The sequence below is a fragment of the Myxine glutinosa genome, chromosome 2, assembly GCF_964187855.1.
Source record: "Myxine glutinosa chromosome 2, kmMyxGlut1.1, whole genome shotgun sequence".
Lineage (NCBI taxonomy): Eukaryota > Metazoa > Chordata > Myxini > Myxiniformes > Myxinidae > Myxine > Myxine glutinosa.
The window spans coordinates 253402936-253425717 of record NC_136262.1 but is presented as its reverse complement, the minus strand read 5'-3'; the positions used below and the strand labels follow the sequence as shown (position 1 = coordinate 253425717).

Sequence of the window (22782 nt, the reverse complement as noted above, 5' to 3'; positions counted from 1 at the left end):
AAGTCCTTGGTGTCCTTGTGTTTTATACTTCTCCCACCCCCCCCCCCCCTTCCCACGCCTCCTCCCCCCAAGCCCTCTCCCTCCCACACATCTCCCTGCTCTCAAATGTTGTGTTTGTGTGCTTCCCCTTCTCTCCTCATCTTGTCTTCCGCTCGCTCTTTTTATATATTTTGTTTGTCTGGTTGATTTGTTTGTGAAGTAAATGTTAGCTCTTTCACGAGCCTCGATGCAGTATACCAAAAAAAAAAAAAAATTAAAAAAAATCAATTAATTGATTAATCCAAAAACCAAAAAATACTGTTTTGCCAAAGCACGTGCTCACTATTGTGCCCAACTTTCAGCTCCCTGGCTCAAAGAATGGCTGAGGTATCGTCCGGACAAAAACAAACGAACTAGAAAGTAAAACAAACAAGAAAACAATAAATATCTTGTGCACTGCATGATACTTGCAAAATCCCTAAAATAAGTTGTTGGCGTATGACGACCTCAAAAATACTTGGTGGTTGAATTCAGTAACCTGGTATGCAAATCCTCTTAAAATTTCAAGTTAGTCAGAAAAAATGAGGATTTTAGAAATCTAGCCTATGTTGACCTTTTGGCATATGTTAACCTCAAAAATACCTGGTGGTTGAATTCAGTGACCAGATATGCCAGTTCTCTTCAAATTTCAAATTAATCTGATAAAAATTGAGGATTTTAAAAATCTGGCCTATGTTGAACTTTTGGCCTATGTTGACCTAAAAATAGTTGGGGGATGAATTCAATGACCAGATATGCAAATCCTCTTCAAATTCCAAGTTAATTGGGTGAAAATTGAGGATTTTAGAAATTCGACAAAGTTGGTGACCGTTGGCCTATGTTGACCTATTGACCTTTTGACCCCAAAAACAATAGGCTTCTTGCTTATTACCAACTCTACTATTTGGTGAAGTTTCGTGAAGATCGGTTGAAAATTGTGACTTGTCATGCAAATAGACAGACAGACATCATGTTTGAATGTTTGTCATCACGTCATCATGCAATCAGGCGAATTGGCGGTTTTTCAGGGGCGCAAAAAAATATTCACAAGCAGCTAGCTTGACACATTTATAACACCCATCTTTCACCAGCCATGCATAAAGCAGCTGAAAGTACGCAAAAAACATGTTATACAATCCGCGAGCATGACCTGCTTATTCCTATGTCTTCGGAAATAGGGGAACTTTGTGAAACACATGAATTTAGAGATAAGGTCATTGCCACACACCATATAACAAACTGTGCAGCATTTAGCTCAATTTGTTTTGCATTTTATGCTTTTGTTTTAGATGTCCAAGAATACAGGCAATTTGGATGTGAAGGCCTATCTGGAACGCATAAACTACAAGGGTCCTTGTGAGGAGCCAACCATTGATTGTCTGCGTCAGCTCCATGTCGCTCACCTGACCTCGGTGCCTTTTGAGAACCTGAGCATTCACTGTGGAGAGGAGATTGTGCTGGACCTACCCCTGGTTTATGACAAGGTAAAAAGCTATGGAATGTCAATGACTTTGAAAGCTTCTCAAGGTTCATGTTCATGACTGACAACCTGCGTTATCAGTTCTTATACTGAGTTATGTACGTATAATGCTGCTTTATTAGTCCCCTACCGGTTCCACTGGAGGGGACTCTAGGTTTGCCCCCGTCCGTCCCACCTGTGGTTTTTCAGATGTTTCCCCATACCCCTTAACATATTCAACTGAAACGTGGTACATGGCATTATTATGATAATTTACAGAACAAGTTCGAGTTTCAGGGCATTTCATCAATTTTTCAGAGTTATGCCCTTTTTGCACTCGGAAACTATCACATCGGTAGACGGTAGGGGACATGTTTTGCAAAGCAATTCTCGCTCTTGTTCCTATTTGTAATAAAATAAACAATACTCATGATTTCGCCTTTCTTTACAAACATCCTATTCCAAATATTGAGCAACATTTCAAATAAGAGAGTCATACAGGGATTAAAAACAAAGCAAGCTAGAAAGCCACTCGGTAGAGTGCACACCTCCACCAGGCTGGACGGTTTACGTTTTGTATCCCACTGATGGACCGGATCTGGATTTAAACCTGAACTAAAACCTAATCGACTTGTTCTTGTCACCTACCCAACACATCCGCCAACCTTTTGAGATATCGTGCTATAATATTGTTACAGACACGACTTTGATGTTATGGTGGGCCGAGCGGAATGGCCGCCGTGTCCGCACAAGTTACCCGATTATACTCGAACGTTGCCGAGTCGCGCTACGCTAAATCAATGAAGGAGAAGGACACAACGGCTGGGATTAAAATGACACGACACCAGGGATACGGTTCTCAAGACCTCCGGAGGAGGTTATATTAGGGCAGAAGGTCAGATTACAACGACAAGAGGGACAGCATAGAAAGGCAGGCACTTAGACACACTCTTATATTAGCCCTGACAGACGACAGACAAACGGGACAAAACTGACTCACACGGGGATTGATGGCAAGGAGGGGCAGGTCTTCGATGGCTCAAGGTGCACCTTGGCTCAGGGGCAAAATCGACCCGGTCCAGTCCAAAGATGCGGGAGGTCTCACTCAGCGCTCGGAGGTGGTGACTTGTCTTCTCAAGCTGGGGGCGCATCTGACGTCATGTCCGGTGAGTCGCTGCGTATATCCGGCGGGGAGTGACACGCCCTCGGCTCGTTAGCTCCGCCCCAGATGGAATCGGTCCGCCCTTCTTATTGGGTGCGGGGGGGTTACCAGGCTCCGCCCTTGACGAGGAGCTGACAGCCAGCCCCTTCGTGGTAACCCCGTCGGAGCGCATGGTCAATGGCGGCTAACCGAGCCGGTGTGAGGACGCACACTCCCCCGCGCCGCGCCGCCCCCATTCTCCTCTGTTGTTGTAGTTGTAGTTGTTGTAGTTGTTGTTGTAGTTGTTGTTTGGGGAAGAAGATGGGAGGAGGTATGGGAAGGTCCTAAACTCACTACTGGTGCCATACGATCACATTCTGGTGCAACGAAGAGTCAGAATTAATGGAAACGAGTCCTTAACTGACATAGACTAAGAATAACTAGCAAGATGTCCGAAAGTTGTCTACGTGAGATGTGGTGGACCTGGGCACGACATTTAATGGGGGAAAAAGGGGAAGGTCGGTTCTACAGAGTGTTGTTTACAGACAATGGGACTAGGGAATGGGGGATTGGGGATAGTTGGGGAGTATTGGGGAAATAGGGGAATATTTACAAGCGGATATGGAGGCCAAATGCCATATCCGCAACATTGCACCCTTCTCTACCCTCGGGGCGGCCCGACCCGATAAATTTTTACCTATTTTAGTGTGGCACTCAGATGTAGTTCCCTCTACTATTAACTCTACCCTGAGTGCGACAGTTTTACAGATATTCACAAATGAGTAAATATGTCCCCCTGCGACGTTGCACCCTTCTCCTCACAGAAACACACCCACAGGATAACCGAATCCGGAAAGAATTCGCAAACTAAATATACAGCCGGTAGGGAGCATTATTTACACAAGACTACGCTGATATTTACACTACGATCCAGGACCTGTTTTTGGAGGAACACATGCAGATGTTATGCATAGAGAGAGCACGCATGCCAGCATCGATACACCAACCCACGAGTGCTCTGTGGCCTTACGGCCTTTAATAATGTGCAGAGCACCCCATCCAAGCACCAAAAGCACCACCCCAGCACCAATCGGTGCAGTCACCATTGTTCAATGAATAAAAATAAATTCAACAACCCCTAACCCTGCAGGTGTCTCTTGCTCTTCGTGTGGTGCACTTGGCCTTCTGGCTTCTTTCAAAAATAAAGAAAGGCGCCAACCGCGTCCATTTCTGTATTGTGGCCTTCAGTGGTGTCAACTAAAAGTGGTTCACCTGTATGGCATAGGTGCCACGTTGACCCATAGGTCCATCCACGGGTGGTGCTTGGCCGCATAAGAACTGCGGTCCATGGTGGGTGGCCACAAACATTGCGGTCCATATGGTGTATCGATCCAGGCAGCAAGCAGCGAAAGTGCAGGCCCACAACTGCGAAGCCAGCACCTCTCTCTCCTCTCTCTCTCTGCCCCAAAGCCAGATCCTCGGAGGTGGGAGAAAAAAGAAGCAGACAAGTGAGTAAGGTGGTAAGGGCGCAAAAGTGCACGCAACACAAGGTAATGCACACTCGGGGCACATGGGAACCAGGTGAGACAGGTACGTTCCTACCGTACGCTCCCCCCCCCCCCCCCACCAGGTAACCTACATGGCCCCTCCCTTACCCCTTACTGTATCCACAAAACACAACACTACCCATAAACATCTACTTTACCAATCAACAAACGTCCCTACTGTCTTCCCCGTTCCTCCCATATACCAAATTCGTCTTCTCTCCCTCCTAACCAATCAAATTTGCCATTTTCAACTCTCATCAAAATTTGCCATCTCCAACTCAACATCATAATTTGCCATCACCAATTCATCATCAGTCCCTCCTAGGGAGGGAGAGATGGAATCACCCCAATGTCTCATCCACGTCGTGATGCGTCTCACAAATCCTCACCGCAATTCTCATTTCCTGCACAGAACAAAGAAAACACAGGTGTGGAGTCATCATCATCACCACAGGTAAGTGGCTGCGTATGGTGCGACAGGTTCATCAATCCTAACTATTTCCTAAATGACTTTAACAACTTTACACTACCCGGGGTCTTTCTCCGGCCAAACCATTGGCCCTCTTACACTATGGGTTCTAAAAACCAATTCCCATTGGCCAAACTGTGGTGCTTTTCAATTTGGGGTCTCACTCCCCCGATTCATCTCCCGGTGCCCTCGCACAATTTCTGGGCTGTGGCGTGTACCTCTCCCAGCGGGTCTACCCACCTGCACACCTCCACCACTGCAGTTGCCTCCGAGCTTACCTGCTCCTTACCCTAACCTAACTACCTGGGGAAGGCCCTCTGGCGCTCTCCCCACTCGGTGCCCTCTCTGGCACTGGGCTACCCGGGTCCGTCCTCCGGATCCTCGGGCCCCACTGACACTAACGGCTCCCAGAGCCCACCTGCGGCCTCACCTGGCCGACATCCTCACAGTGGTGGAGTGCCCAACCAACTACACACACTAACAGGCTACACGCCCAGCCATTTCCACAACACTAATGCACCCATCCACAATACCATTCTGCAACCGCACCACAAATGCCAATATCCAACCACAATTTACCTATACCCTCTACCTAACACTTACACTACCCGCCCCGGGTACTCGTGAAAGGGGTCCACTCTTCCCCCATCCACACCTTCGCACCATGCACACCACTCTGTACCACTCACTCCAACTCTCTCCACACACCTGTACTTGCACACCTGTGCTCTCACTCCTGGTGCCACCTGCACCCTTCTCTCCCCAAGCGCATTCGCGCTGATCCACAACACTCATTACTCACACACTGCTCCACACACCTGTCCAGTTGCACACCTGTGCAATCACACCTGTTCAATCCTCACACACACGGCATCATCTCAGCTAACTACTCCCTTCTGAAACTCGCGCTTCCCAGTCGTCCCTTTAAACTATTGCGCTCCCACGTCATTATCATCCACACTAATCTACCTGCGTCCCCACTACAGGTATCAGTCACTAACTAAACTTAACGTCACCTAATGTCAATCTCTTCTAGATCCCTAACAATATAACCTAACCCACCCGGGCTAGTTTGCACTGCCATACACCCCATAAGCTATTGCGCATTTGCCCCACTATGGGAAGGGTGACAGAGTTGCCATCCCACCACATGGGGCGTTCCCTACTATCAATTTGGCACACCAAATTTCAGCCAATTCAAAAATTTGCCAATCACTGCCCATCATCTGCCAATCATTACTGCCAATCCTTTGCCAATCGTCAAATTTTGCTTTTTCCTAATTTCGGGGCCAAAACACTATCCTCATCACCCGTCTACTCACTAATACCTCTCGGTGCGCCAATTCCTGTCCAAAGCCCGGCTTCGTAAAGCCAAGCCATGAATGCGGGTTGTTCTGTGCCAGCGGCTGGATGCGTCCGGCACTCGGTGCAGGGACGGGGGCTTCCCCGGGCCGAGATCCCACGCACCATCTCGGCGTGGAGCCATCCAATGTCCCGATCTCGACCTGCCGGACTGCCTCAACAAAAAGTGGTCGCCATGACGACCCTCCCTATCCAGCTGCCCGCTCCGCCTAGTGGAGCCCGGACGCGGCCGTTCAAAGCGAGGCCCGGCACGCACCGAGGGCCCGCTTCGGCTAAAAGTCGACCTAACCTCTAACCTGGTTACCGTCGATGCTTCACCTGGATTCTTACACCCCGCAGCCCGTTCCTTGCTCACACATCCAGCCGTTCCCATGCTCCTCGTACCTTTCCTTACACACCCAGGTACCCTCATTCCACTCACAGCCTTGGTCACACACCTGACCACCGAACACTTTGGCACACATTCGTTGGTCGCACACCTCACCAACACACCTCTTCGCGCCCCCTCCTCTGTCACCTCCTCTGTGACAATCACAGGTGTGCTCTCATTCGCACACCCAACCACGTGCCTCACCACCAACTCCAGCGTGCATTCCCACTCACGCTCTACCATTCCAGGTGTGCATCCTTCCATCCCAGGTGTACATCCTTGCTCACCTGTCACAACCAACTCACTCTCCTTGTCACTCTCACTACTCTCACCTCCATTCTTGACAGCGCACTCACCCTTACTCTTGACAGCGCACTCTTTCCTCATGCACCTGTCCGTCACACACCTTCCCCGCGCACACTCTCCCGTTACACCCTCTGTAACACTCACCACAGGTGTGCATTCTTCCTTGCCTTTGACAGCGCACTCTTTCCCCATGCACCTGTCCGTCACACACCTTTCTCGCGCACACTCTCCCGTCACACCCTCTGTAACACTTACCACACCGCGCTTCCATGTGCTCCCTCGCACACGCGCTACGACCGACTCACTCTCGCCAGCACCCTCACTCCTTGGCACGCACTTTTTCCTCACACACCCCAGAGTCTGACTTTCTCGCACACCTCCTTTTTCGCACACCAGACCTGTCGCACACTTCACCAACGGCCTCTCACGAACACCCGGGTCCATCTCGACCCCCAAGCTTCTTAAATCCCCTGGCGCATCATACGCACGACCATATTGGTCACCACTTACACCGGGTCCTCTTCCTCTTCGCTTCTCCTCCATCACCTGCGAATCCCTCATCCGGTTAATGAGCACATCATCACGATCCAAACACAGACTTTGGACCAATTCTTTTATCTCCTCTTTTATCTCTTTCTTATCCCCTCTCCGTCGCTTCTTAATTTCGCTCACCCCTTCTTCCACTTCTTCTAATTTCTGCTTCACCTCTTTTATTCCCCGGTACGTCTCCTCAAGCTCGTCCTCCAAGGCTACCTTGACCGTTTCCATGTGCGTCCTCACCTGCCGGTCCTTCGTCTCCATTACCTCTATCACCTCGTCCAGCCTCGTTGTCAGTCCCTCACGTACCATCTGACATTCCCTCTTCGTCGCTACCAAGTCATCTTTTAGTTCTTTCTGTGTCGCTTTTAAACCTCCTAATACCGCAGTGTTCCTTTGAACCTGCTCCACTAACTCCGTCTGTCCCACCGTCAGCTGCTCCACCTCCTGCGTCAGGTCCTCTATGCCCCCTTGTAACTTTACAGTCCCCTTTCTCACCTCCTTCTCCATGTGCTCCTTACAGTGCCTCACCTCCTCGCGCACTCCTCCGACCTCCTCACTCACTCCTCTTCTGATCTCCTCTCCCATCACTTGCATCTCCTGCCCAGATGCCACCCTCATCTGCTCCATTTCCTCCCTGTGAGCATCCAGTTTGGTTTCTACCCCCATTCTGACCCCCTCTATCTGCTGCCCCATTTGTTTAACTTCCCTTTCCGCTTGGTCCCTCATGTCCCTCAATTTGCCTTCCATACTGTTTTCTAACCCCTCTAACCCCTTTTTCATCCCTTCCATTTGATTCTCCTGAATGGCCATTCTGTTTTCTACCCCCATTAACCCCTCCTGTATTTCCCCTAATCTATTGTCTAATCCCTCTATTCTACTTCCTAACCCATGTTTCACCCCTTCTATCCCATTGTCTAACCCCTCTAATTTCTTGTCTAATCCCTCACCGGTACCCCTCGCTTCGTCCCTCATTACCCCCATTTGGCTTCCCATTACCCCCATTTGCTCATTCTGAGCCTCCATCCGGTTCCCCATTTGTCCCATACTGCTTTTCAAACCTCTAATTTGGTCTCCCAATTGCTCACCCATTTGTTCCATAAGGGCCCTCATTTGCAGGAGGAAAAGGTTCGAATCCACCAGGGGCGCTGCCACGGTCGCGGGCGCCGCGACCAGCGAGGCGCCATTTTGCGCCCCCGCAATGTCGGGCGCAACGACGCTATTTTGTGCGTCTGCTACCCTCGCTGCTTCGCTCTCCTCGCGTCCCTCAATTTGGTCCTGGACCGACCCTGCCTCACTCTCCTCTACCGGAACCCAGCTGTCTTGATCCGCCATAGCGCGACTTTCAAAATTCGGGTTTTTATTTCCGTAAAACAAATCAAATTTCGCCGTTATACTTTTGAGCGCGTAAAACGCGCTCCGGATCAAATTTTTCTTCCCAACACCAAAATGTTACCCTAATGGTACACTTGGTGTTCCAAAATTTGGGCTAAATGAATTTAGTCCCAGGTCCGAATCCCACTCCTGACACCAATTGTTACAGACACGACTTTGATGTTATGGTGGGCCGAGCGGAATGGCCGCCGTGTCCGCACAAGTTACCCGATTATACTCGAACGTTGCCGAGTCGCGCTACGCTAAATCAATGAAGGAGAAGGACACAACGGCTGGGATTAAAATGACACGACACCAGGGATACGGTTCTCAAGACCTCCGGAGGAGGTTATATTAGGGCGGAAGGTCAGATTACAACGACAAGAGGGACAGCATAGAAAGGCAGGCACTTAGACACACTCTTATATTAGCCCCGACAGACGACAGACAAACGGGACAAAACTGACTCACACGGGGATTGATGGCAAGGAGGGGCAGGTCTTCGATGGCTCAAGGTGCACCTTGGCTCAGGGGCAAAATCGACCCGGTCCAGTCCAAAGATGCGGGAGGTCTCACTCAGTGCTCGGAGGTGGTGACTTGTCTTCTCAAGCTGGGGGCGCATCTGACGTCACGTCCGGTGAGTCGCTGCGTATATCCGGCGGGGAGTGACACGCCCTCGGCTCGTTAGCTCCGCCCCAGATGGAATCGGTCCGCCCTTCTTATTGGGTGCGGGGGGGTTACCAGGCTCCGCCCTTGACGAGGAGCTGACAGCCAGCCCCTTCGTGGTAACCCCGTCGGAGCGCATGGTCAATGGCGGCTAACCGAGCCGGTGTGAGGACGCACACTCCCCCGCGCCGCGCCGCCCCCATTCTCCTCTGTTGTTGTAGTTGTAGTTGTTGTAGTTGTTGTTGTAGTTGTTGTTTGGGGAAGAAGATGGGAGGAGGTATGGGAAGGTCCTAAACTCACTACTGGTGCCATACGATCACATTCTGGTGCAACGAAGAGTCAGAATTAATGGAAACGAGTCCTTAACTGACATAGACTAAGAATAACTAGCAAGATGTCCGAAAGTTGTCTACGTGAGATGCGGTGGACCTGGGCACGACATTTAATGGGGGAAAAAGGGGAAGGTCGGTTCTACAGAGTGTTGTTTACAGACAATGGGACTAGGGAATGGGGGATTGGGGATAGTTGGGGAGTATTGGGGAAATAGGGGAATATTTACAAGCGGATATGGAGGCCAAATGCCATATCCGCAACAATATATACCGTTTTTATCCCTATTTCTTTAAAAAGTATCGGGTCTGTATCTGAATCCTGATCTTCGTCAAATATGAATGAATTCTTCCTTGTCATACATCCAACCTGTCCACCAAGTTTCATCCGAATGCGTCCACACTCGTTTGAGATATCGTGCTATATATCCTTTATTTGACCCAATTTCTCTCTGGTGAAGAATCGCTTTTATAAATTCATCTATCTGGATCCGAGTGGCGTGCTGATGAGGAGGAGAGTGTCGCTGAAGCTGAAGGGAAAGGTGTATGCTGCATGTGTGAGAAGTGTTATGATTTATGGGAGCGAGACATGGGTAATGAACGTAGAGCATCAACGAAGGCTGGAAAGGGTGGAAATGCGAATGGTTCGATGGATGTGCGGAGTATCGTTGAGAGAGAGGAAGACAAATGATGAATTGTGAAAGATGATGGGAATATTGCCTGTGATTGATGCTGTGAAGAGGAACAGGTTGAGATGGTTTGGTCATGTATTGAGGAAGGATGAAAGTGACTGGTTGAGAAGAGTGATGGAAGTTAATGTAGAAGGAAGTAGAGGACGGGGAAGACCGAGAAAGACTTGGCTAAAGATGGTGGAAGAAGAAATGCGGGCAAGGGGGTTAACAAGGAGAGATGCAGAAAATAGGGCAAAATGGAGAAGATTGTCATGGGGACCGCAAGGCTAACCCCCGCTCTAGCAGGGAACATGGCCTTAAAATGCATGTTGTTGTTGTTGTATCTGGATCCGGATCCAGATCTTCACCAAAAGTTAATCAATTCGTCCTTGTAACACAGCCGACCTGTCCACCAAATTTAGCTTTTTGAGATATTCTGCTCACAAACAAACAAAAAGATAAAAATGAAAGATGGCGTTGCTGACATGATACTTGCAAAATACAAACTAGAACGGCACTCAATAGTGAGAGCATACCTGCACCTTGTTGGCCATATCACTCAATGGTGAAGAATCACTTTAAAATTCTACTAGCCGGATCCGGATCTGGATCTTCACCAAAATTGAATCGATTCTTCCTTGTCAGACACACAACCTGTCCAACAAGTTTCGTCCATATCCATACATAAAGTTTTGAGATATCCCGCTACATATCGTTTTTGGCCCGATCTCCCAATGGTGAAGAATCACTTAAAATATTAAATAATTCTCATATCCGAATCCATATTCAGATATTCACCAAAATCTAATTGAATCGTCCTTGTCAGACACCAAACCTGTCCACCAAGTTTCGTCAAAATCCGTCCACAACGTTTTGAGATATCCCGCTACGTATCGTTTATGGCCCTGTCTCCCAATGGTGAAGAATCACTTAAATTTTTTAGTAGCCGGATCCGAATCCAGATCTTCATCAAAATCTAATCATTTCGCCCTTGTGACATTCGCTACATATTTCCCAAATTTCGTCCGAAACCGTCCACAACTTTTTGAGATATTTTGTTTACAAACAAACAAACAAACAGACAACAGACATACAGACAGGTGTGAAAACATAACCTCCATCCACCTTTGGTGGCGGAGGTAATAAACAGTAAAATAGTTGACATGGAAACATCAATTTGGTAATTTTGAAAAATTTGAACCGATCAAGTGTTTTACGTGATGAAATGTACATCACAAATGTGGTTGATACATTTTCTAATTGCCGCCTAATCGGTGTTTACATGTTTTGGATGACATTGACCTTGACCTTTGACTAATTTCGACCAGATTTTATCCATTAACACAACACATAAGTAAAAATAAGCTGTGTAAGTTTAAATATGATATGTTGAAAAATTCCTGAGGTTTGGAAATAATAAAATCACAAAAAATCCCATTTGATAATAATGGGGGTAAAATTGTTGTCATGGAATATGTTTTGTCTTTGCCTCGAGAGACTTTTTCTATTCCACGTGGGACTTTTTCTATTCCAAGTGGGACTTTTTCTATTCCACGTGGGACTTTTTCTATTCCACGTGGGACTTTTTCTATTCCACGTGGGACTTTTTCTATTCCACATGGGACTTTTCCTATTCCATGTGGGGCTTTTTCTACTCCACTGGTGCTTTTTCTATGCCACGTGGGACTTTTTGTTTGACACGTGGGAATTTTTCTATGCCACATGGGACTTTTACTATGCCACCTGGGACTTTTTCTATGCCACGTGGGACTTTTTCTATTCCACGTAGGACTTTTTCTATTCCATGTGGGACTTTTTCTATGCCACGTGGGACTTTTTCTATGCCACGTGGGACATTTTATATTCCATGTGGGACTTTTTCTACTCCACTGGTGCTTTTTCTATGCAATGTGGGACTTTTTCTATGCCACGTGGGACTTTTCCTATGCCACGTGGGACTTTTCTATGCCACGTGGGACTTTTTCTATGCCACGTGGGACTTTTTATATTCCATGTGGGACTTTTCCTATGCCACGTGGGACTTTTCCTATGCCACGTGGGACTTTATCTATGCCACGTGGGACTTTATCTATGCCACGTGGGACTTTTTCTATGCCACGTGGGACTTTTTCTATGCCACGTGGGACTTTTTCTATGCCACGTGGGACTTTTTCTATGCCATGTGGGACTTTTTATATTCCATGTGGGACTTTTTCTACTCCACTGGTGCTTTTTCTATGCAATGTGGGACTTTTCCTTTGCCACGTGGGACTTTTTCTATGCCATGTGCGACCTTTCCTATGCCACGTGGGACTTTTTCTATGCCACGTGGGACTTTTTCTATGCCACGTGGGACTTTTTCTATGCCACGTGGGACTTTTTCTATGCCACGTGGGACTTTTTCTATTCCATGTGGGACTTTTTCTACTCCACTGGTGCTTTTTCTATGCCACATGTGACTTTTCCTATTCCACATGAGACTTTTCCTATTCCACGTGAGACTTTTTCTATTCCACATGGGACTTTTCCTTTTGCCACTAACCAAGTTGAGCAGAACATGAAAAAAAATGAGATACATCTAATTAATTAATTCTATTTTGCACCCTCTTACCTTGGTACTGAGTTGGTTTATCAATGGGGGCCTTTTGATTATGACTGGTGATCCTGAAGTGTTATTGCAGAAGGCCCTTAGACAAAATGTCTAACGGGTCTGTCGGGTCTTATGGGACTTAGGGTTAATGGGTCTTCATGGTCAAAAGGGTCGAAATGGTCTTCAAGGTCTTGGAGTGTCTTAGGGGTTATAAAGGGTCTAATGGGTCTTAGAAGGTCTTAGCGTCTTGGAGTTCTTCAGGGGTCTTAAAGGGTGTTTGGGTTTTAGGTGGTTTTTGGAGTCTACACTACAGAGACAAACTCTGCAAGGCAGCAGGGGGATTTGCAACAGAGTTTCCTTCTCCGAGGTGAACTGCCTACCAAGGCTAAAGAGCTCCACCTCCACCTAATTAATAGACGTAATCACAGTGTACCTCACGTCCAAGCAGGATGTAATTAATAGACATTCTCACAGGGGTCAACTAAGACTTCAACTCGAGGAGAGTTTACCGTCCACCCGTGTTTTTCAGTTTTATATACAGTATCAAGAAGTCGGTAGACTTCTTAAGATGTCAGTGGACTTCTTATATATGGATGGCCCAGACACTCCATTGGCTCAATATAACATAAATCCTCAAAATAAATCTACCAAGTTAAAACTTATGAACATATAACCTACCTAGCAGTCATCTGCGAAGAATTCCCCATCCAATAACACAAATTAAACTTTGGGACATCATCTCTGAACTAGAATAAATGAAACCCCAAAGTGCCCATTTGTCATTCTTCTTAGTATGTTATTATTATTATTATTATTATTATTATTATTATTTTCTGACAAACTAACTCAAAATTGGTTTAAGCTCCATAGTTTGGTTGGGATTGGATAACTAACGACCAAAGTGCATCGCCCGAAGACGTGTATTAAATCAATTGCATGCAAATCTGTTTTATAATCCTTTTTGAGTATACACAATTTTTGTTTTTTGATCAAAAAGTGTGTGGTTTAGGTGGAGGGGTGGGGGAGAGGGACAATTGATATGCTGTCTCCCCTACTCCAAAAGTTTTGGGTGACTGTCCAAATTGTCTGTGAGTGCATGATAACCAGCAACAACCTGGCCGCTGTGCTGCTGTGCCAACAGGTTGTGCGGCGACACCGAGGTGGATTCTGCTATGAACTGAATGGCCTGTTTGCTTGGCTTCTTGAACAGATGGGGTTTAGTGTTACTCTCATATCAGCTAGTGTGTATCACCTGGCCACAAAGCGGTAAGCAAACATCTCTATTCCTCACATCCTCGGTGACATAATCATTAACTAAATACAAGTCAGGAGACGACGATGGTTCACGAGCAAGCAGTATTCAATGACAAAGGACGGAGTATAACCGAAACAGGCCCGGACTGGGGGGTCGGGGGCCCACGTGGCAGGTATCGGCCCCCGACATGCGGTGCACATGCCTATTTACAAAGGGCCCCAATGCGCTGCGTGAGCAGGCCTTTAAGAGCCAGCTGTACGTAATCGTGTGTGGTGCTGGCCTGGAAATGTCAAAACGAAGGTTACTGACCTTGAAATGAGATAGAAAATAATGTATAATCAGTTATGAGGATAGTTAGCTACACAATAACGAAAATTCGGTTCGATTCCGACAACTTTGAAAATTTGACCTTTGTGACATTCAAAGGTCAAATGTCGAAGATTCTGAAATTTGTTGGAAAACTTGTATTTCATGATGTATGTGATAATATAAGATCATGTACAACATTTGACCCTATCAGGAAGCGAACAATGTAATAAAACCATCAAAAATCGACTTTTCTAAATTTTGTGACCTTGTGACCTTGACCTTGGGGTGAAAATGAAAAATCGAGCTCCGTGGGGCTAGACACATGCCATTGGCCTAACCAAATATGGAGACCCCTGTGAGATTCCACCAACTCCCTCGGAGAAGATGTGGCTTGAAATCGATTACCCCCTAAAAAGACATCTTTTTCGGGCGTGGCTCCGCCCACAATGGGCGCAATACGCCCACTCTAGGCAGGACACAACTAGATCATGATATCAACCTCCCACCCACGTTTCATCAAGATCAGATGATATCATCGGGTAGTTATGCTGCGGACAGACAGACAGACAGACGCACACCCATGACGAATATAGTGGTCACTCTGTTTGATAACTCGTGAACCAATAATGTTTCGCTTTTTAAATTGTGAGCTGGGTAATGAGATCCCTGATAATGTGCTCCTGTCAGGTATGGCCCAACTGGACATCATATGTTGACTTTGGTGACCTTATCATCTGGGCGTCGGGTCTTGGCTGATGTTGGCATTGGCTGCAGTTTCCGGCTACCACTATTCCTGGAGGATGGAATAATAGATGCTCAGGTCAATGGGACATTTCGACTTCGTTTGGATTCTGGAACGTGGTTCATGGAGCAGCTCAACTTCACCGGCCTGGATACTACCACACCTGGCTGTGTACGTTATCACAATGCTTCCACAGGTTAAAGCTATCAGAATATTCCAAATATGCAAGGAAGTACCGACACAATGCCTTATAGTTATACCTAATGTGAAAAAACATTTATTTTCAGGTAGAAGCCAGAAAGGCATGTGCAATGGGCTGTGTATGTTATCACAATGCTTCCATAGGATGTGGATTGACAACTTTATTTCCACAGGGCAACTCTATTTTGTGTTATTATATAAATGTTATATAGTATAAAACTTAAACAAACATTTCAATAAAAAGAGAGACATAACAAAGCTTTTCGGTCCACTCTTGTCATATACAGGAGGCACCCAAAAGGATCGGAGGTTGCATCATCTGTGGACGAATTATCAATATTCATCCACAGAGTTAACATGGTCAAAGCAGATTCAATACAATGTACGCACACATTTGTCGACAAAGTATAGGATCGTTTTACGTGATAACTGTTGCCTCCATTATGCGGAGGTGTGAGACGCTGAGTCCCTTGCTCAGGATTCGGAACGGGCTTACATAATATTGCCTTTGGATTACTCAAAAGATGAGATCCAATTGCTGAAGCACAGGGAACAGCAGCAATTATTTGTACATTCCTACATATAGATGGTTGTCTTTGTCCAGTTGAAAAATGTTGTCGGACAGTCGAAGGGACGTGCTGTTCAATGAGTCCTGTCAATCGCAAGGATGTGAGGTGCTCACTTAACTGTAAGGAAGGATTTAAGGAAAAAGTTGAGGAATATTCGTATATGCAACCATCCTCAAATTGAGGATGTCTTTCAAGGAAAAGTTAAGGAAATCCTCAAATTTTTCCTTTAGGATGCTTTATGCAACCGGGCCGTAACCTCCACCCATCTTCAGTGGCGGAAGTAATAAAATGTTCAATGAGAATGGAATGAATTTTACACAAAAATCATTTTATTCCTCAATCCACAAGCACGTCTTCCTGGTGTAACCTATTACAAGTGCCATTTAAAATTACATTTTGTGTTCATTTCGTGTTCTTGCTTTCGGGCACATTTTTCTATCTCTAATCTGATTGGTTGCCTGGCATAGCAACAGCTCCTAAGGATTTCCTTAACCTCAAATAAATCCTTGCTGAGGATTTCCTTAAGGCTGAGGATTTCTCAGTGATGACTCCATTTGCATCTCCCTGTCTGACAACATGGACCAACTTCTATCCACTCATCCCAACCCTCTCTTCCTCATATGTGGCGACTTCAACTATCATGATGCCAGTTGGCTGGGTGTGGGTACCTCTCTCACCAGCCATTGCACCTCAGTAAAGGACTTTTGCAACTCACTGGGACTGACACAATCTGTCAATTTCCCTGACCCAGATCTCAGTCAATGGAGGATATTCTCTTCTAGACTTGGTTATGACAAACTTCCCTGTAAATGTCTGCTGCTCTTCTTCTGCTCCAATCGGTTCTTCTGAGCATGAGCTTGTTAAAGTGGATATCTCTCTGGCCATTCTCAGAGCGTCGACGAGTCTGGCATTTCACTCAGGCCAACTGGCACGGTCTTCAAGCAGCCATCAATCATCTGGACTGGTCTCCCATCTCTACTGCCTCTGACATCAATTCTTCCTGGGAATTCTTCCAAAGTAAACTGCACTCTCTCATGCACAGATTTATCCCATCTCACCTTCAGTTGTCATACCCTTCCTCCCGTCCATGGTACACTGACGGTTGTGGTGAGGCAGTTGCCATGAAGCAACTTGCCTTCACCTCATGGAAGGCTAATCCAACTGAAGGAAATCTCAGTTCCTTTCACAAAGCTCGGAGCAAATGTGTATCTACCATCAGGAGAGCCAGGAAACAATACCTCTCCACACTCAAGACTAAACTCTCAAACCTGTCCCCCTCCTCCAAATCTTGGTGGCATTAGGTCAAATCTGTTTCTGGTGTTTTTTCCCCTTCCATCCCCTTCCTTACCTCAAACGGCTACACAGCTGACACCGCACATGAAAAAGCTGAATGGCTCAAGTCTGTGTTTGCCTCAAAATCTTGTGTCCTGAACCCATCTCTCTTTGTACCCACCTTTCCCAATCGAGCGCAGCTGCATACAGGACTCTGTGTCCTTCTCTCCTGACAAGGCAGAGAAGTTTTTGTCAAACTTCGACTCTGATTCTGCAACTGGACCAGACGTCATTGGCCCACGGGACCTCAAAACCTGCTCTGCCGCTCGATCTCACCCTCTCTCTGTTCTCTTCACCCTCTCTTTTGCTCAAGGTCATCTGCCTTGGAAATCAGCCAACATTACCGCTTTACACAAAAAATGTGCAAAAACAGATCCTTGCAACTACAGACCAATCAGCTTGCTCCCAATAATCAGCAACTTCATGGAATCAATCATCGCTTCTGACATCAAATCCTTCCTTTTCTCCAATGGCTTGATCTCGGATCATCAATTTGGATTCAGACCATGTCATTCTACTCTGGACATGCTGCTTCTGCTGTCTCAACAATGGGTGGAGGTCCGCAATGCCAAACAGGAAATCAAAGCTGTCTCCCTAGACATATCACGTGCCTTCGATACGGTCTGGCACCCCGCTCTGCTCGCCAAACTATCCTCCTAGGGTATCCATGGAAATATGCACGCATGGCTTGCGGACTTCCTCTCTGGTCGTAGTCAACATGTGGCCCTGAATGGATTTCTCTCATCTGCCCTTCCTGTTCAGGCTGGAGTTCCCCAAGGCAGTGTTCTGTACCCTGTGGTTTTTCTGGTCTTCATCAATGATCTCTCCGACTCTCTGTTGATGACCCTTTGCTGATGACTCCACTCTCTGCCGCTCCATACCTCATCCCTCAGATCGGCAGTCTGCAGCCTCCTCACTCTATACAGACCTGGACAAAATCACAGACTGGTCAAACAAGTGGAACATGTCTTACAATCCTGACAAATCTCACACTCTCACTGTGTCTCTCCAAAACGATAGTCTGGAAAACCCTCCCATCTACTTTCTGAACAAACCTCTCCAAGAAGTTCTGTCACTCAAGCTTTTGGGTCTCACTATCTGCCATGATCGTTCCTGGGAAAACCACATTTCCAAGCTGGCCTCCAAAGCCAGTCACCGACTTGGCATCATCCGTCATGCGAAGTCCTTCCTTGGCACACCTGAGCTCCTCACCACATACAAGGCTTTTATCCGCAGCTCAATGGAATACTGTTCTCCCCTCTGGGCTGGTGCTCCTTCCTCATACCTAGCTCGGCTTAACGCTGTTGAAACCAAAGCTTTCAGAATCACTGGAATCTTCCGCAATGAAGCTAACTCCGAGGGCCTTTCACTCACTCACCGCAGGCAGGTTGGTGGTCTTTCTGTCTTCTACCGACTCCTCTCCAGCCTAGCTCCCCCAGCTCTGTCTGTGCTCTGTCCCCCAAATATTCCTACAGGTCGCACAAGATCTGCCTGCAACCCTCTTATTGTTAAACTGCCAAAATCAAGCCTCTATTCACCTTCACTCTTTCATTCCTCTTTTCTCCTGCCTCTGGAAGAAACTCCCTCACTGTATTCAATCCCACTCCTCCCTCCAGGTCTTTAGAACAGCTGTTCACCACCATCTCTTGTCTTTCCCCATCCCAAACCTTGATCTTTTCTACCCCCGCTAATTTCGGTCCCCCTTGTTTTTTATACCTCTCCTCCCCCCCCCTCCCCTTCCCACGCCTCCTGCCCCCAAGCCGTCTCCATCCCACACTTCTCCCTGCTCTCAAATGTTGTGGTTGTGTGCTTCCCCTTCTCTCCCCATCTTGTCTTCCGCTCCCTCTTTTTGTATATTTTGTTTGTCTGGTTGATTTGTTTGTGAAATAAATGTTAGCTCTTTCACGAGCCTCGATTCAGTATACAAAAAAAAAGGGGAAGGGGGGGCGAGGGGAAGGGGGTGGGCCTGGACAAACGATTCTTGACGAGACACCCTGGCCAAGTTGAGCTAAGTGCCCACTAAATAATCACACATTTATTTTCAGTTCTTTTATCCTTCGTCTGTTTTCGCATATTCTCCGCTATATTTTGAACTGAACGCCTCGGAGTAACAGCTTGTTTGGCAATAAGTTTCCTTGGACGGTTTTAATCGCCAGGAACGCAACAATATTGTATTTCACCATTGTACAGATTTCAATGTTAAGCTTATTCCCATTACCAAGTACTACAAACACTATCACCACACAAGCCACACAGTAGTCATTATGAATCACTCCATGTAAAAGGAACAGTGTTATTAACAGTTACTGAATGATTACATTAAATGGGTTGCCTTTCCTCTATAGGACTTCAAACACTACTTTACAAATCTCAGGAAGAAGGTTGGTGATAATTCACCTACTCTTGACAAATAATACCAGATACCAAACTCTGACAAATAATACAAAACTCTGACTATCACCTGGGAGTCTTGACAAAGACTTCCACACGTATCCTTTTCAACCCCTCGCCCACCTCGTACACGTCACTACTGGTCACGCCTCATCCTTTCCGGTGCATCATGCATTCATTAATATTTATGTAACTCCCAATACCACATATTCCTTTTTTCGTGCAGATAACAACTAATAATGAAAAAAAAACAAAGAACATAGTAAGCATGTAATTGTGGTAAATATAATGAAAACTGAATCACCATACCACATATCCATCCCATTATTCCTTTTTTCGTGAAGATAACAACTACTGCTAATGAAAAACAAAAAACATAGTAAGCATGTAATTGAAGGTAAACAGGTCACATGACAACGTCCTTGGTCCATTCAGGGGCTCGACGATGTCTGGTCCCACGACGAACACCTGGGGTAATAACTTGTGGAGACATTTGTTTGACAGGTTTGACTTGTGGAGACATTTTGCACCATAATCCTCAAAACCTGTCATACTTTCAGCAGAAAGTCAATTTGGGGTCTGAATTGCATGTACGAGATGAATTGCATTCCACACTTTCCCATCAGCGAGTCTGTAGGTAGCAGGACCTCTCTGTTAAATGACCTTGAGAGTTTGGGTAAACTTGGTTTGTCCTTTCTTGTGAAGTTCAGGTTTCCGAACTCGCACGAAAGAACCACACTGAAAGGTGGAAGGTGTTGCTCCCCGGCGCTTGTCTGTGTATTGTTTAGACCTCTCTTGTTTCTGTTGAACGCAGCGTCTCACCTCCTCGAGTCTTGCAGCAGGTACGCTGATTTGATGGTCCCCAATGTGCAACTTGGTGTGCAGTGTACGTCAATGTAGAATTTCAGCAGGAGTCTGATGAGTTGTTGCATGTCTTGTAGCTCGATACGTTTGCAAGAAGTCAGTTATGAATTATTTCCGGGGCTTCCCTTCGAGGATTGCAGTGTGGAAACAGTCCTTAAGCGCTCAGTTGAAGCGTTCTATCTCTCCATTGGCTTGTGGGTAATAGATAGAACTATGGCAGTGCTTGATGTTTCTTTCCTGCAGGAATGTTTCAAACTCAATTGAAACAAACTGAGATCCATTGTCAGAGATAGGTTCCTGCGGGTTTTCCTTCATTACTGAATACGGTAGTCAGGAACTTGATAACTGTAGCAGATGTTACTTGGGACGTAAAGGCTACTTCTGGCCATTTGCTGAAGTAATCAATTAAGGTAATGGCATAGCGACAGTCCATTTGGCCGTTATCAAGTGGTTCCACAATATCGATGGCAAGCTTTTCCCATGCAGCATTAGCGAGAGGAACTGGTTGCAAAGGTGGAACCCGAATGACAGCTGTTTTATCATGCATTTGACAAGTAATACACGACTTCATGGCAACTTCTACTAGGGAGTCCATCCCTGGCCACCAGTAGAGGTCACACAGCCTTTGTTTAGTTCTTACAATTCCTTGATGCGTATCATGGGCAAGCTGGATCAACTTGGGTTGAAGTTCTGTCGGCACTATCACACGGTGAGTGCCACGAATTAAGCAATCCTCATGTACACCCAGTTCATTCCGAATGCGAAAGTAGGGAAGTACATTTGGGTCAATGCCCTTTGTATTGCAAGGCCATCCTCTGGAGACATATCATAGCACCTTCTTTAGAATAGGACATCTATTACAAGCTTCCTTGAATTGTTCCACAGGTACAGCAGAGAAATCACCGGACACTAAAGCCACCATTTCCACATCCGGTTCATGGTAAGGCTCTGTCATGGGGAGTGGTAACCAAGATAAACAATCTGCAGTCACATTTTGATGGCTAGGTTTGTATACAATTTCATAGTTTAACGACAGTAAGCATGCAGACCAACGTGCAATTGTCATTCCAGCTCAACCAAGACCTTTTGAAGACAGTAGTGTGGTCAGTGGACTGTGATCTGTATGTAGGATAAATTTCCGACCCCACAGGTAAGTACGTCATTTCTCATTTGCCCAGATGCAGGCAAGTGCTTCCTTCTCTACTGTAGAGTACTTGTGTTCACATTCTGTGAGCGTTCGTGAGGTGAATGCAACTGTTTCCTCTGGAGAGTCCTCATGAAGTTGAGTGAGCACTGCTCCAAGTCCATAATCAGACGAGTCTGTGGTCACAATGGTGGTCAGAGTAGGGTCAAACAAAGCAAGTGCAGGGCTGTTAGCAAATAATTGTTTTACCCTTTTAAATTGAGTATGTGCAGCATCAGTCCAGGATAAGTCAGCATTCTTGTGCAGTAGGGCACAAAGTGGCTCCACGACTGCCACATAATTACCCTGCACTCGCAAAGCGAAAAACAGGGTTAAGCATTCAGTTGCTTATGTGTGCCGTGTGCCGTACGTGTGCCGTGTGCTGTACGTGTCTGCATTATAAAAATTCATTTTCTCGGCAACCGTTGGTCCGATTGACACTAAATTTTACCATAGAAGCGCCGCTGCCTGTATAATTTTTTATTCATAATTATGACGTCATGGGTCACGTGGTATGGACGCCATCTTGGAAAAACGTTACACCTCTGTATCTCCAAAACCGCTGCTTGGAAAAAATTGAATCATGGCTCTTTGTAAAGAACTCCAATTGGGGAATAGGTGCTGTTATCGATGACGTCATTGGTGCCATAATTATGACGTCATAATTTGACAGGGACAACACTTAGTCTGATCAGTTTGAAATTTATTGAGCATGATCTATGCAACAATTATTTAGAGAATATAAATTTATGATGTCATCGCTCACGTGGACTGGCAGCCATATTGGATCAAAAAAAAAGAAACTTTCAAAAATAGAAGAGTTGGCTCACACCAAGTTGACTGCACAGGGTAAGTATTCTATGAATACCATCTAGTTGATTAGGATCATTATATGTTTCATGTGTCCGTGCATTTTTTCGTGTTTAATGTGTTAGCTCTTACACGAGCCTCGACTCTGTATTAAAATATATATATATTGTTACGGACCGCGGATAAGATGTTGGTTTTGCCGAGCGGAGGCCCCGCGGCCCTAACAGTTACCCCGACTAACCCGATTCCCAAACGTTGGCCGGATCGCGCCACAGATATTCAATATG

The 22782-nt window shown here is 46.3% G+C and overlaps 1 protein-coding gene across 2 annotated transcripts in view; it reads left to right on the top strand.

Moving 5' to 3' along the window:
• LOC137414536 (arylamine N-acetyltransferase, pineal gland isozyme NAT-3-like) overlaps window positions 1–15589 on the top strand; it is a 227103-nt gene extending 211514 nt beyond the window's left edge. For both annotated transcript variants that reach the window (XM_078772445.1, XM_078772446.1), the window contains exons 2-4: window positions 1308–1502; window positions 13981–14105; window positions 15091–15589. In XM_078772445.1, the coding sequence (XP_078628571.1) occupies window positions 1308–1502; window positions 13981–14105; window positions 15091–15346 (576 nt within the window). In that variant the 3' untranslated portion in view covers window positions 15347–15589. The remainder of the gene's footprint in view (window positions 1–1307; window positions 1503–13980; window positions 14106–15090) is intronic.
• Window positions 15590–22782: the final 7193 nt, after the last annotated feature.